This window comes from Nerophis ophidion, linkage group LG07 (genome assembly GCF_033978795.1).
Source record: "Nerophis ophidion isolate RoL-2023_Sa linkage group LG07, RoL_Noph_v1.0, whole genome shotgun sequence".
NCBI classification, from domain to species: domain Eukaryota; kingdom Metazoa; phylum Chordata; class Actinopteri; order Syngnathiformes; family Syngnathidae; genus Nerophis; species Nerophis ophidion.
Window position 1 is genome coordinate 42,844,912 of NC_084617.1, and position 16,444 is coordinate 42,861,355.

General features: G+C 36.7%; 1 protein-coding gene and 1 long non-coding RNA gene across 8 annotated transcripts in view; one reads left to right on the plus strand and one right to left on the minus strand.

Annotated features, from left to right (window-relative positions):
* LOC133556360 (tight junction protein ZO-2-like) overlaps positions 1–16,444 on the minus strand; it is a 148,057-nt gene that overhangs the window by 65,385 nt on the left and 66,228 nt on the right. For all 7 annotated transcript variants that reach the window (XM_061906199.1, XM_061906201.1, XM_061906202.1 and 4 more), the window contains 3 exons: positions 14,774–15,287; positions 9,951–10,054; positions 9,491–9,644 (listed from right to left, as the gene is read on the minus strand). In XM_061906199.1, the coding sequence (XP_061762183.1) occupies positions 9,491–9,644; positions 9,951–10,054; positions 14,774–15,287 (772 nt within the window). The remainder of the gene's footprint in view (positions 1–9,490; positions 9,645–9,950; positions 10,055–14,773; positions 15,288–16,444) is intronic.
* LOC133556364 (uncharacterized) lies at positions 4,330–6,395 on the plus strand. Its single transcript, XR_009807502.1, has 4 exons — positions 4,330–4,617; positions 5,650–5,724; positions 6,072–6,167; positions 6,263–6,395. It is a non-coding gene; the product is annotated as an uncharacterized LOC133556364 (long non-coding RNA).

Genomic DNA, 16,444 nt, shown 5'->3' on the forward strand with positions numbered 1-16,444 from the left:
TTTACAGCAGGGGTTCTTCACCTTTTTGAACTCAGGGGCCCAACTTTTCCACTACAGAAGGGCCCACTTAGATATTAACACTGATTTAATATTTTTACTCTTGATTTCTAATTGTATTCTCTAATTATATCTAACATTCAATTTAACAGAATAGACCTTGTGAAATTATATAGCGCATGTGTAATCACTAAGATTCTTATCACTTACAAAAGTGAATATAATAATCACATTTACTATTAAAAAAAGGACTCAAAAAAACTCTGAAAAATAAATGTACATGCAATCACAGAATTATTACTAATTTAGTAGTAAAAATTAAGGTGCAAATGGAAATACAGCATCACTACTTTAGTCATAAATTTTGCCCTTGAGAAACTTCTCTAGGACTTTAGCTCCAGACTTCCGTTTGTTTGAGATTGTCATTACTGCATTACTACTGCAAGTGCATTACAGCTAAGGATCGCTGTGGCCCATATGGACACAAGTTGAGAAACACATCTTTTTTGGTTTAGAGTATTAAGAACTGTATCTGCCTGTGCATAAAAAACAGCTCCCAAACGGACGGCTCACCACTGTGAATCGGTTCTCAACATTCACTTAAGAGAGCTGTTCTAAAGACTTTGATTCGTTTGCAAACGTCACATCTCCAGACAGGAGGTAGAAAACGATATCAAATGGAATTTTAAAACTAAAATAAAGAGGACTTTTACGAAAAAAGTAAAATAGCTTTCTGGGAAAGGACAGGCGCATGGACGACTTACACAAACCATAACGCCACGTTATGGTTTACAGTTTTACCTAAAAAAGGGAAGTATTTCAGCCATTGTAAACTATTCTCTTATTTTTGGTGCTATTATATTAATGAGCAAATTGTATAAACCCTGATCAGAGCACAAAAAGTTAGTTTAGAAGACATATTTCTGTCCAGGTATGACGTACATGAATTATTTACCGAGACAACAAATGTGCACCAGGAGCAGCATTCATGAAGTACAGTAAACATGTGTTTAGTGACAAAAAATATTGGAGGGCTCAGATAAACCACCTTGCCACATAAACATTTGTTACTCGGTTAGAAAAAAACATGACGAGGTTAATACACACATAAAAAGCATATTACTCACGGTGTGTAACCACGCTTTGTCATGCAAAATTCTGTATTCACAAAAATAAATCATCACTCTTATTCAAACTTAAAGGAAAACTGCCTCTTCTTTGGGAGATTTTACCAATCCACAAGAACATATGTCTTTACTTTTTATGTGCGTTTGAAATGGCAAAAAACGGCGAGCATCAGGCGGTTAACATTACAGGTAATGGGTATTCTATAATTTTGCCTATAGCCCTTTAAAAATGGCCAACAACACATAATTTGCATACCGCGACCTGCATATTAACCAAGCCACAGCGACATTGTTATGTAGGAACTAACACAGAGGAACTACTTTTCTAACACAGTACCTCTTGGCTACTAGGAAGAGGTAAGCTAGCTACTGGACCTGCTGCTGAATTGCATTTAAGTCTGGAAAAGTTAATGCTACGTTTCACACATAAATACATTCATATACACATACATTACATACCATAAATACATACTTACATATCATGCATACATACATAACATACATATATATAATTCAATAAAATAATAACTAAACACACACACGCTCTCCTACAAAGTGAGTAAAAAAGATAAATACATAAATAAAATGTAATATACAAAACAATAATACAAATTAATAGTACAAAAACTACTAGGTTTTAAATCTTGCCTCATATGTGTATAATATAAGATTGTGGCAATAAGCAGAGAAGTTGGTCAACTTTGAAAATCCACCTGCTACGCTAAAAATCCAGAATGGATACTGGCTTGCAGCTTAGACCAGAGGACATTGCCAAATTAGCAAAATACTGTTAATGTTACATGACATGACCTGTTGCTAAATGGTTACAGCATGTATATAAAATCTTGTTGGAGGTTTTCGGATTATTTTTAGACTGCTTTATAGGCGGAATAGGTGACTTCCTGCATTGTTAGACGCCTTAAGCTAACAATTTTTCCCTATATAGAAGGCCCAGAAAAGGGAAAGACATGAGAGGGATGGTCTCACATAAGGATTGTGGATGATGGGCAAAATTCCCCAAAAAGTGCAGTTTTCCTTGAAGAAACAATTGAAAATAACAACATCAGCAGATGCCTGAAGCATTAACAAACAACACAAATCAAAAGTTCAATAGTGGCTGAAACATGTTTATTTATTTAGGAAAATGCTTCATGTATTAAGAAAGGAGTTAGATCAGTTTAAAGAAGTACAACTGGTGTAAAATCTGTTCAACTTAGTCTGGTTGTGTCACGGCCATTTTACATCTTAGAAAAAGGCAACAGATTGTTGGGGAGGTCCATCTAAAAGTAGGACATATTACCTGGAAGACAAAATACAGACACAAAATTGCACCTTTGAGCAAACACAGAGAACATCTTGGGTTGTTGACCAAATTCCATGAATATAATCAGTTTGTCAACAAGTCAGCTTCCTGGAAAATGTTCCTAAAACATGTTAAAGGCCGGTCTTTTATACAGTGGGGCAAAAAGTATTTAGTCAGCCACCGGTTGTGCAAGTTCTCCCACTTAAAATGATGACAGAGATCTGTAATTTTCATCATAGGTACACTTCAACTGTGAGGGACAGAAGGTAAAAAAAATCCAGGAATTCACATTGTAGGAATTTTAAATAATTTATTTGTAAATTATGGTGGAAAATAAGTATTTGGTCAACCATTCAAAGCTCTCACTGATGGAAGGAGGTTTTGGCTCAAAATCTCACGACACATGGCCCCATTCATTCTTTCCTTAACACGGATCAATCGTCCTGTCCCCTTAGCAGAAAAACAGCCCCAAAGCATGATGTTTCCACTCCCATGCTTCACAGTAGGTTTGGTGTTCTTGGGATGCAACTCAGTATTCTTCTTCCTCCAAACACGACGAGTTGAGTTCATACCAAAATGGATACATGGATGATACAGCAGAGGATTGGGAGAATGTCACGTGGTCAGATGAAACCAAAATAGAACTTTTTGGTATAAACTCAACTCGATACTAGATACTTATTTTCCACCATAATTTACAAATAAATTCTTTAAATTTTTTACAATGTGAAGTCCTGAATTTTTTTTGCACATTCTGTCTCTCACAGTTGAAGTGTACCTATGATGAAAATTACAGACCTCTGTCATCATTTTAAGTGGGAGAACTTGCACAATCGGGGGCTGACTAAATACTTTTTTGCCCCACTGTATGTACCATTTAGAAATATTGTTTCCACCCAGTAAATATATTGTTAAATATATTTTCTATTTCATTCACATTTTTTTATTGACAATATGACGAACAGCCGGTAAAGTTTAAGAAAAATGAATTAGTCATTTCACTCTTGATTTCAATCATATTCAATAATTATATCTTACATTCTTACAATTTATAACCTTGTCAAATTATATTAAAACCATGTGTTAATCACAAAAATGGTTATTTATTTAACAAAAAAACCTTAGGCTTAGGTCCGGCTGGTAATAAAAATAAGTACTGATCAAAATATTGCATAAGAAGGAACTCATAAAAAACTTAAAATTTAATGTATGTAAAATGATTTAGTGATAAAAAGAATGAATAATTAATATGTTTCTTAACTAAACTGTTAATAAAACTAAATTAAAATACAATTTCAACACCATTTTTTGCGCATAAGAAATTTCTCTATAATTTTACCTAGAGACTACTTCTGTTTGTTTGATATTGTCATTTCTGCCACAAGTGATGGAAAAGTGTATCACAACTGAGTACTGCTGCGGCCCATACGGATCATAGCTGAAAAACAGATATTTTTTGGCAGCCCTCTAGGAGGCGCTTGCAGACCAAAAATAGATAAGCTTAAAGGGGAACTGCACTTTGTTTTTGCAAATTTTGCCTATCGTTCACAATTATCATGAGAGCCAAGGTTCTAAAGATAATAAAACATGTTTGCAAGATGCAACTAATGAGAGTCACTATTGAAGCAGTTAAAGCCCTCTAAAAAACATTCAAAACCCTTTTGTATACATTTTGTATGCAGACTGCAAGAGTATATATATATATATATATATATATATATATATATATATATATATATATATATATATATATATATATATATATATATATATATATATATATATATATATATATATACATATATATATATATACCCAGTGGGCACCCGTCCTTAGTTCAACGTCGAGGTGAGGTTGAAATTACGTCGCGACGTCACTCAACCATATCCCGACCAAATCACAACCAAATGACCCCACCACACCATATGTTGCAAATCTGGTTTGTTTTCATCATTGGGGGACATCGTCTTTTCAACGTGTACAATTCAACTTGGCAAACATTCTGCGCGCATCGGCCATTTGCGACAGTTTTCAACGAAACCCCTGCTTGATGGCAGCGTGAACTAAAAGCCAAGCTTGTGCTGATGTACTTCCTTTCCAGTCCAGCAAGCAAGACTATGAGCGAAGATTTGAATTGGAAATCGAACTATTTCACTGCAAAGAAAACCATCAACGTCCATAAAGATTCAGGTTTGTAACTTGAGATAATACTGGTTAATTATATCGATATAATTTTGGGCCTTTCACAAGAGGGTTGCAGGAAAACGTTTATTTTGACTGTATAAACTGGACCTGAGCAAACTTTTTTTTTCTCCCCAAGCAGACAACAATTTTTTTCCCCACCTGCCCAAAAGCAAACAATTGTTTTTCCAGGCTAACACAAAACAAACAATTTTTTTGGTTCTGTACCCATTGTCTTTTACAGCCGCGGCAGTCACTGTATTAATTTACTTCCTCTTGATTTTGATCCTCAAAACACTCGTCTGGATGGCAGTTAGGTTTTTCTGGCTCATTTTAATGTTTATTTAAAATGTTGCCAGTTTATTTTAAGTACAGGTACTTTTTAATTAGTTTGACTTGTTAGCAAGGCTTTGTCTCAAAAGGAAAGTCCACGGGTCGCCCATAAAAGGATCCATGTAATATTAAATGCTATGATCTTTACTTATTTTTTTATTTTACTGATAAGGCCAGTACTGCTATTACAAGAGCTTTTGTCAAGTATTGAAACTTCCAAATGGTTTCACTGTTGACCTGTTGGCCAACATGTATACTAAAATATATGACAATAAAATATCCAGACAGATTTTGTTGAAAGATGTTTTATGATTGACACTAAAAGACTGCACGGAGCGCAGACATTTTTGGGGGGTACAAAGTTGTTTCTCTTGGCACAAGAAGGCAACAAACTTTTTTTTTTTGCAGAGCTTACCGGAGCAATTTTTTTTTTTTTCTATATATATATACGTCAGGAGAACAAACTATTTATTTTTCAGTTTTTGCTAAACAATCTCTTTTTTTCCAAAAAAAAAATATACCCTCCCCCACGTTTCATCTGGTCCGCCCCTAAGTCTATGTACATGTACCACTACCGGTAATTGAAGCAGAACGTTAATGCAAGGCAATGTACCAATGATTTCAGTTTATGCATATGGAACGACACAGTACACTTGCTATGATACCAAAAAGGATATTTTTTTTATAAAACTGTCCTTCCATGTGCAGAAATTGGAGACAGTGGAGGAACTACTCGACCTTGACGAGTTGATAAAAACTCAACCAAGCAAGAAAGATTTGCTGGTAAGTAATTATAACATTATAATTGTGTAGCTGTTTTTACATCAGAAATATTATTGTATTTAGGTAGAAATTTCAGGTTATGAAATCGTGTAGATAAAACAGGTGTAAATAAAACAGGCCCTATACTTGAATGTATGTATGTGTTTGCCAGCCCCTTCCCCCAGTGTACGCTAAACACATTCTCTTGTATATTTGCAGACAGGTATTTTCCTCTTTCTCTTTATATATATTAAAAATAGGCGATGTAAGACCCAAATTCTCATCTATGAGTGCTAGATCGGGAATTATAATAATGCAAAATTCCGTACTTTTTGGCCTGCATGTTTGACTTGCGTGTTCAATTTCAGGCTCATGACAAATGAATTAATGTCCAATCTGAACATGAAGGGGAAAGGGGGAAAAAAATAGCTTTGCCGAGACGAAGCTGTTGGATTTAGTCACAGGTGAGTTTGTGTGTGTGTTTAATAATTACATTAACTTGATTGGGGTAAATCACATGCACCCTTAATTAATTTGTATTCTTTTTGCCTATTTACAGCTAGTGTCTTGGATACCCAGAAGGGGACCGAAACGATGGTCCATGATGCCATAAAAAATAAACTGAAATATCCCCCTGGACGGAAGGGAGGAATAGGATGGGCATCACAGGCTAAATAAATAATTATATCGATTGACATTCTCCATTTTCTTTGTACTTAATTTTAATTGTGCATTAACAGGATTCAGCCTGGAGCTATATATGCACTATGTTTTGTTGTCTTTATATATTTATATATTGGTTGATATTACGTTGATAATTGGTTGGTTGATCTTAGGTAGAAACTGAAAGTTGAATCAACGTTGAAACATTGACGTTGATTCAACGTCGGTATTTAAACGTTGATCCAACTTTCATTTTCAACCCAAATCCAACGTTATTTCAAACGGGAAAGTAACGTTGTTTCAACGTTGATTAAACGTCTCTGTTAGGTAGAAACTGAAAGTTGAATCAACGTTGAAACATTGACGTTGATTCAACGTCTGTATTTAAACGTTGATCCAACTTTCATTTTCAACCCTAATCGAACGTTGTTTCAACACGGGAAAGTAACGTTGTTTCAACGTTAATTAAACGTCTCTGTGCCCACTGGGTATATATAATGTGGTAACAGACACCTTCATAACAATATGTACCGTATTTTCCGCACTATAAGGCGCACCTAAAAACCTCAAATTTTCTCAAAAGCTGATAGTGCGCCTTATAATCCGGTGCGACTTGCATATATAGACCAATACTGAGCTAAAACAGGTCTCGCAACTACGGTAAGCAGCCACCGACTTAATTTTCCCCCTTAGAAGAAGAAGCGCGCGGTGCATCCCGGGATATATGACTGCGGGAGGTGTGCCGTTTCTGGGTGTTTATGTAAAGACCCCAAAATGGCTCCTGTTAAGAGACTCGCTTACGACGCAGAGTTTAAACTCAAGGCGATCAGTCACACAGTAGAACACGGGAATAGAGCAGCAGCGAGATAATTTAACATTAACAGCAGCGACACTGACTCGTTTAATGACGACTTCGACGAGACGGGCAAGTTGGATGTCGTATTCGCCCAACTGTTTAATTCGGACACTGAAGAAGAAAAATTTGAGGGATTCGTGGATGAGGAATAACTTAAAGTGAGCTCTACATGGTTTTTTTGTATGTTGTGTTGTGTGACATTATCGTTTGAGCAACGTTGAGTTATTGATATATTATTGCTTTGCACTATTTCGAATGTTACTATATTGTGATTGCACTAACGTTTAATTTACCGTAACAGTATCAGACTGTTTTTTACGTATTTATTGAATCGGGGTAAATAATAAAACAGTTGTTTATTCATTTTGGGAGTGAACGGAGTAGTCAGAACGCTGGTTTGTAATCTATCAATAAAGTTTGACTGACCTATCTGACTGTTTTGTTGACATTCCCTTTAGCGCAGCTCCATCTAAAGGATGCATAACGTAACCCCAGCCTCTACTGTAGCATCTATTCTATGCGACTTATAATGCGGTGGGCCTTATATATGAACAAAGTTTTAAAATAGGCCATTCATTGAAGGTGCGCCTTATAATCCGGTGCACCTTATAGTGCGGAAAATACGGTAATATGTTTTACATACAAACTGCAAGTATATATATAATGTAGTAACTGACACCCTCATAACAATATGTTATATGTTTAATACACACACTGCAAGTGTATATATATAATGTAGTAACAGACACCTTCATAACAATATGTTATATGTTTAATATACAAACTGCAAGTAGATATATAATGTAGTAACAAACACCTTCATGACAATATGTTATATGTTTAATACACACACTGCAAGTGTATATATATATATATATATATAATGTAGTAACAGACACCTTAATAACAATATGTAATATGTTTTATATACACACTCCAAGTATATATATAATATAGTAACAAACACCTTCATAACAACATGTAATATGTACAATATACACAATTCAAGTTTATATATAATGTAGTAACAGACACCTTCATAACAATGTGTAATATAAATAATATTTACCATATTTTGGTAATTTTAAGCAATGCCGGAACTTATTTTCCCAGCGCATTTATTTTGTTTCCATAGCAGGGCACTTCAGACTTCCGGCAACAAATAAGTACTTTTGATTCTGGAAAAAAAGAGTGTGTGTTCTAAACATGCCAGATTTGGTAATAGATGCCTATTTTTGGACAAATGAGGATTACCAACCTTATCTTTTTGAAGCTGAATATACAGAGGATGAACTACTGCTTATAGAAGCGAGCACAAAGAGAAAGTGAAACGGAGCAGAAATAAGCGAGAGAGTCAGGTCCGCGTGACTTGGTCACGGTGTAAATGTGGAACTTGGAGCAATGATGTCGACTTAAATGGAGTGCTTACCCAAAACAAACAGAAAGAACGGCCCCGGCCAGTTGGGCCAGCTTAACGGCTCACCTCTTGCCATAGCTAGCTCTCGGCTAATACAGTAGCATGCAGATGTCTTACTACAGTGGAAAAATAGTTCCTCTGTGTTCGCTATTACAATAACAAAGTTACTATGTCTTGGTTATTATACAGGTTAAGAAACGTAAATGAAGCATTGTTGGCGGATGCATTTACAAAGTGAAGAGATTTCTCCCATTAGCTGCACTGCCATCTACTTAAAACAAGACGATTATTATAAATTAGAATGCGAAAAAAAAACATTGTCTTCTTGACTCTTATAAGGATTGTGAACAAAAACATTTGGCAAAATTCCAAAAAGAGTGCAGTTCCCCTTAAAGAAACACTGTTATATTGCATTTTATTTTTTTCATTGTGTCCATCTGTCGGCAGCGTTACTCAGAAACAGTTATAAATGTAAAGTAGACATAAAATTGTAGAAAAAGCACTATAATGATTTGTGCATTTTGTAAATTGAATTATATTTGAATGTTGCTATTGCATGTTCATCACATGTCTTTAGGAACAATCCATGATGTTTTGGAGCAGATCCAAATCATAATGTACAGTACTACACTAAACTTAGTACACCCATCAAACATAAGCAACCAACATTACTACAGCATATCATAGCATAAAAATGAAATCAAATACAAAATGTAAAATCTCCTTTTTGGGTCAACTTCTACCCCACAAGGTTTTACAAAACCCAACATGATGTATTGGCATGGTCCTGCTGACAGAGGCTCACTGGTAAATATATTAGGACAGGAAGTAATATATTTCGGTTTACTCACCATCATTATCAGAGTCAGAATCTGCAAGAGGGGGAATGCGGACAAGAATATGGCGGCGGTCTCTTTGAACCACGAGTTGCAGCTTTCCTTTAGACTTCTCTATCAGTTTCCCAGCATCGTGCAGAGAAAGATTTTCCGTCACTGTTCCATTGATCTGCAACAACACACATTATCTAGCAATTTAAAACCATTAACTCTTGACTATTTTTACTGGGAAATTATATATTATGTGAAAAAGTTAAGTATTTCATCCTTTGATGATTTAGGAGGTTTAGTCCTTAGCTTAACTTGTTGGTGGGGTAATAAATACCAATTCACTTTTTTGTCTCTCTGTTACAGCACACCTACCATAATTATTTTGAGGTGTTCATGTCTTAGTAAGGGGATGAACTAGGAATCAAACCGTTAATTTCCCAGCTGTAAATGAATTCAAATTAAATTGTGTAACTGCTCTGTGCACCTTAAGTATGATGTCTCCCTCTTGCAGGTTGCCATCCTTAGCAGCAAGACCTGTGCTACTCATCTGTTTGATGAAGATCTGACTGCCAAGACGTAAACCATACTCTGCGAAAACACAAATTAAAATACATGAGTGGAAAAACATCAAGCTAAAAACTGATCAAAAAGATCAACATGAGCACATGAGTACTTCAAGTATCTGTCACTTGCAAAATCAATCAAGTGAACAGCTTGAGTGTAAACATACATTTTAAACATATCAAGTTGCTGATAAGCAATATATATTGTAAAAATATATATTTTAATCAGAAGACTGAAGAGAAATACATTTAAAAAATGTAAGTCATCACAACATACTAGGGATGTAACAATATGAACATTTGATATCAGTTATTCTTATCAAAATTATCAGTTATTATCATCATGGTATTGTTGAATAAATCAATCAATCAATCAATGTTTATTTATATAGCCCTAAATCACAAGTGTCTCAAAGGGCTGCAAAATGGGTTGTACTTGTATAGCGCTTTTCCACCTTCAAGGTACTCAAAAGCGCTTTGACACTACTTCCACATTTACCCATTCACACACACATCCACACACTGATGGAGGGAGCTGCCATGCAAGGCGCTAACCAGCACCCATCAGGAGCAAGGGTGAAGTGTCTTGCTCAGGACACAACGGACGTGACGAGGTTGGTACTAGGTGGGGATTGAACCAGAGACCCACGGGTTGCGCACAGCCACTCTCCCACTGCGCCACGCCGTCCCTAAAAAAAGCCACAACAACATCCTCGGTTCAGAGCCCACATAAGGGCAAGGAAAAACTCACAAACGAGTGGGATGTCAATGTGAACGACTATGAGAAACCTTGGAGAGGACCGCAGGACCCCCAGGGGGAGACTGGATGCAATGGACGTCGAGTGGGTCTAACATAATATTATGAAAGTCCAGTCCAAAGTTGATCTAACATAATAGTGAGAGTCCAGTCCAAAATGTATACAAAATGTCCTCAAAAAGTACTTGTACAAACAACTTAACACTATAACACAAACTTTCTAAGCAGAAGACATAAGCACTTTGAGTTGCCTTGTGTACAAATATACAAACCCCTTTTCCATATGAGTTAGATGTAAATATAAATGGAATACAATGATTTGCAAATCCTTTTCAACCCATATTCAATTGAATGCACTACAAAGACAACATATTTGATGTTTAAACTCATAAACTTTAATTTTTTTTTTCAAAATATATTTAACTTAGAATTTCATGGCTGCAACATGTGCCAAAGTAGTTTTGAAAGGGCACTGTATTACATCACCTTTTCTTTTAACAACACTCAATAAATGTTTGGGAACTGAGGAAACTAATTGTTGAAGATTTGAAAGTGTAATTATTTCCCATTCTTGTTTTATGTAGAGCTTCAGTTGTTCAACAGTCCGGGGTCTTTTTACGCTTCATAATAAGCCACACATTTTCGATGGGAGACAGGTCTGGACTGCAGGCGGGCCAGGAAAGTACCCGCACTCATTTTTTACGAAGTCACGCTGTTGTAACACGTGCTGAATGTGGTTTGGCATTGTCTTGCTGAAATAAGCAGGGGCGTCCATGAAAAAGACGGCACTTAGATGGCAGCATATGTTGCTCCAAAACCTGTATGTACCTTTCAGCACTAATGGTGCCTTCACAGATGTGTAAGTTACACATGCCTTGGGCACTAATGCACCCCCATACCATCACAGATGCTGGCTTTTGAACTTTGCGTCGATAACAGTCTGGATAGTTCGCTTCCCCTTTGGTCCGGATGACACGATGTCGAATATTCCCAAAAACAATTTGAAATGTGGACTTGTCAGACCACAGAACACTTTTCCACTTTGCATCAGTCCATCTTAGATGATCTCGGGCCCAGAGAAGCTGGCGGCATTTCTGGATGTTGTTGATAAATGGTTTTCGCTTTGCATAGTAGAGCTTTAACTTGCACTTACAGATGTAGCGACAAACTGTATTGAGTGACAGTGGTTTTCTGAAGTGTTCCTGAGTCCATGTAGTGATATCCTTTAGAGATTGATGTCCGTTTTTGATACAGTGCCGTCTGAGGGATCGAAGGTCACGGTCATTCAATGTTGGTTTCCGACCATGCCGCTTGATGATATTATAGACCGTAGATGTTGAAATCCATAAATTTCTCGCAATTGCACTTTGAGAAATGTTGTTCTTAAACTGTTTGACTATTTGCTCACGCAGTTGTGAACAAAAGGGTGTACCTCGCCCCATCCTTTCTTGGAAAGCTGTTTTTATACCCAATCATGGCACCCACCTTTTCCCAATTAGTCTGCACACCTCCTTAGAGCAGTGGTTCTTAAATGGGGGTACGCGTACCCCTGGGGGTACTTGAAGGTATGCCAAAGGGTACGTGAGATTTCTTTAAAATATTCTAAAAATAGCAATAATTAAAAAATCCTTTATCAATATATTTATTGAATAATACTTCAACAAAATATGAATGTAAGTTCATAAACTGTGAAAAGAAATGCAACAATGCAATATTCAGTGTTGACAGCTAGATTTTTTGTGGACATGTTCCATAAATATTGAAGAATTTTTTTGTGAAGAAATGTTTAGAATTAAGTTGATGAATCCAGATCGATCTCTATTACAATCCCTAAAGAGGGCACTTTAAGTTGATGATTACTTCTATGTGTAGAAATCTTTATTTATAATTGAATCACTTGTTTATTTTTCAACAACTTTTTAGTTATTTTTATATCTTTTTTTCCAAATAGTTCAGGAAAGACCACTACAAATGAGCAATAGTTTGCACTGTTATACAATTTAATATATCAGAAACTGATGACATAGTGCTGTATTTGACTTCTTTATCTCTTTTTTTCAACCAAAAATGCTTTGCTCTGATTAGGGGGTAGTTGAATTAAAATAAATGTTCACAGGAGGTGCCTTAGAGATAGGGTGGTTGTAAGACCCACTGTATTCCCCATGGCCTCCTTCCGGTCGGACCTGCCCTAAACACCCCCCAGCCAGATGCCAGAACCGCCTGATTTGGCACCTCTTAATGCAGAGGGGCACTCTTTCCCAATGACAGCGCTTCTCTCTCTTAGGGAGGACCCTGCCACCCAACAGAGGGAACGCAATCATTTTGGCCACTTTATGTCATAACATCATTGATAACTGATTTGACTACAAAATACTTCTGACTTCTGAAACATTAACTTTTACAGTAGAACCTCGATTTACGAACTTAATTAATTGGTTCTTGATCATGGTTTGTAATTATAAAAGTCTGTAAAGTGAAGAAGCGTTTCTATTTAGAAACAATGTCTATTTACGAACTTAATTGGTTCTTGAACATGGTTCGTATTTAGAGACATTTGTATAGTGAAGCAGAGTTTCCATTTAGAAACCATGTCGATTTACGAACTTAAATGGTTCTTGAACATGGTTCGTATTAGAGACGTTTTATGGTGAAGCAGAGTTTCCATTTAGAAGCCATGTCGATTTACAAACTTAATTGTTTCTTGAACATGGCTCGCAATTAGAAAAGTTTGTATAGTGAAGCCGAGTTTCTATTTAAAAACAATGTAAATATGACTAACAACTTCCAACCTTGACAAGAGTCCATATTTTAGTGAATGTTTGTACACTTTGAACACAATATAAAGTACTGTATATCAAACAATGTAACAATGGGGTGATGGATCAACGTTCTATGTAATAAAAAGTAAAAACGACAACAAGCTAGTGGGATACTGTCTTCCTCTCCGCTATGATATTCTGATCTGGAATCTTTTCACAGAGAAGATCGGCTTCATCGCAATTACAACTTGATGTGATTACTTACTGTGCTGTGGTCATGCTTGTGAGTGCCAGGTGTGTGTACTCCCCGCAAATATATATATATATATATATATATATATTTTTTTTTACTCCAAAGGAATTCACTCCTTTCAATGCTAAGTTTTTGGGACTCGTATTGAGTTAGCAAAATGGCCAAAACCTGTGAAAAAGTGAAAAAATTAAGAAGAGGCACACATGCTGAACTGTTAAGATGTGACTTCCACTTTCACAAGTTATTTGGAAGGCTCCGCCTCCCCAACAATGTTTCTCCCTGCTTTCTTGCCTGCAGGTACATGAATAAAGTGTTCATCCACAGACACATGGTTCGCACACAGACGCATATTTGGCCCGATGTAAAAGTTTGTAAATCGAAAAGTTCTCAAAAAGAAGGGGTTTGTAAATCGAGATTCCACTGCAATTACATAAAGTGATGGAAAGTCCATGGTTCTTGGCTTTAATACCAACACGAGTGTGAGTGGGTGCAAGACGCCAAAAGGAAAGGTGAAATTACAGACGGACAACTCTTTTTACAAGTTCAGATCGCTGCACGGAAGGACAACGTTTACATGGCAGAAGTGTCGCAAAAGTCATGTGTAAAAATACTGTCAGGTTTCCTGCTTCATACATATCTGATTACACACACACACATTTTTGTACGCACACAAAACTTTTAGTATGCACACAGATTGGATTACAGGCATACACAAATAGGATTAGAAGACAGCCAATCGAAGTTTCTTATTTCACACAAATCCGAATACAGACAGACACACTTCTATTACACACACATCAAAATGCGGACAGACAGATTTTTTTTACTCACAGACAGATTAAAATACGGACAAACAACTTAAAACACAGACACACATTGAGATAGACACATATATTAGTACACAAATCATGAACCTGATTACAGATGGACAGATTGAGACATGCATTTACAAATAATTTTGCTCCAATATTTTACCTTCATTGGGTCTGTTCTTCACCAGCATGACATTGACAGGTTTCTCTAGGGGCTCCAACTCCCTTGAAGTAGGGGATGGAGGACTGTCATGTAGCTGATCCCTGCTCCTGTACTGTCCTCTTTTTCCTCCACCACCTTCTCCTCTTTCATATTTGTCCTCCATACTGTATCTGCTTCCAGGGCTTCGTCCTCGGCTGTCATATCGCTGACGTTCGGTGCTGGTGTTCTGAGTTAGTCCTCGACTTCCCTCCCTCCTGTATCTGTCAGGGCTGGGTGAGGATCTCTCTCGGCTCCCGCCACGGCTCCTTCCCCTCTGGTTATAGTCCCGGCCTCCTCTGTGTTCAGGCTCCAGGTAAGCTATGCTTTCAGAGGTTTGGCCTTCATCGTGGTACCAACCATTGTCATGGTCTGCATCGTAATAGTGTGTAGATGGAGCATAATCCTGGCTGTCCCTGTCTGGCGAAGGCGGCTGCTTTAGAGAGTGAATCGCAACCTTACGAGGTCTCTTCACTGTCTGACAAAGGAGAAAGATGACAAAGCACCTCAGTTAAAACTTTTGGAACTTGAGCCATTCCTTCAAGTAGAAGTAGCGTGGAAAAAAAAGTTGCCTTTATTTTGAAGCTATTATCATATATAGCTGATATATGACACCTAAAAACTTCTAAAGTTTGCGAAAAAATAGATATGATCAAAATGTTATCAATCTCACAGTGATTCCCGATACATTTTGAGAAAAAATGAGGAAGGCAGACATGTCATCAAGTGAGATAGTGGTAGATAGATCCCAAAGTCTGAAACAATCCCCCTCTTCATGTGAGACCGACCCTTACTTTGGCTATTTTTAAGACCCTTCTTAGAACCCATTTTTACTCACTGGCTTTTAACCGAGCATGATACTTTGAACTGTTTAAACTGTTTTTAACTTTTTAAAGGCCTTTTTTTTATCTAACAAATAGTTTTTAAGATCATTTTCATCGGCTCTTTTTGTGTGTATAATATGTATTTTACCTCTGTTTTAAATGACATATTTTAGTCTGTATTTCACTGCTTTTGGTGTTTACTTGTTTGTGGTGTGAAGCCCTTTGTTTTTAAACTGTGGTTGTTTTTAAAGGGCTTTAAAAATAAAGTTGGTATGGTGTGCTATCCTATAATCTACAATAACTTTGACAAGCAGAGACGCGATAATGCAGGAGCAGCAGGAAAACAATGCCAACTCACAGTAAAGGCAGCAGAGGGCTACTTCACTGGCTGTATCACTTCGCCACTAAGAAAATACGTTTTTCTGTGTTAGCGCTTATAATAACCACATTACTAATATTTAGTTAATATTCAGGTCACGAGATGTATATAAAGTATTGTCAGCGGATTTTGGGAAGTTATTTAGAGGATTTTGTGGGCAAAATAGTGGGCCACCATTGACTCTATTGATAGACTTTTAATGTATTCATTTTTTTACGACTTAGAATGCATACAAAAAGAATACCATAAGTGTTCAGTCTTATACAGGTATTGTGAATGATAGCCCATCTCTCTGTAATTTTGTAATTTTTGCGTATTTCCAATATGACTGATCTGATGCTATGGTCAGAGTGCAGAAGCGTTCCTATTGTGACGTCAACCTCCGGACATAGACGAAGGTATTCGGAGCGCAGTATCCTTGCGGACTGTAAA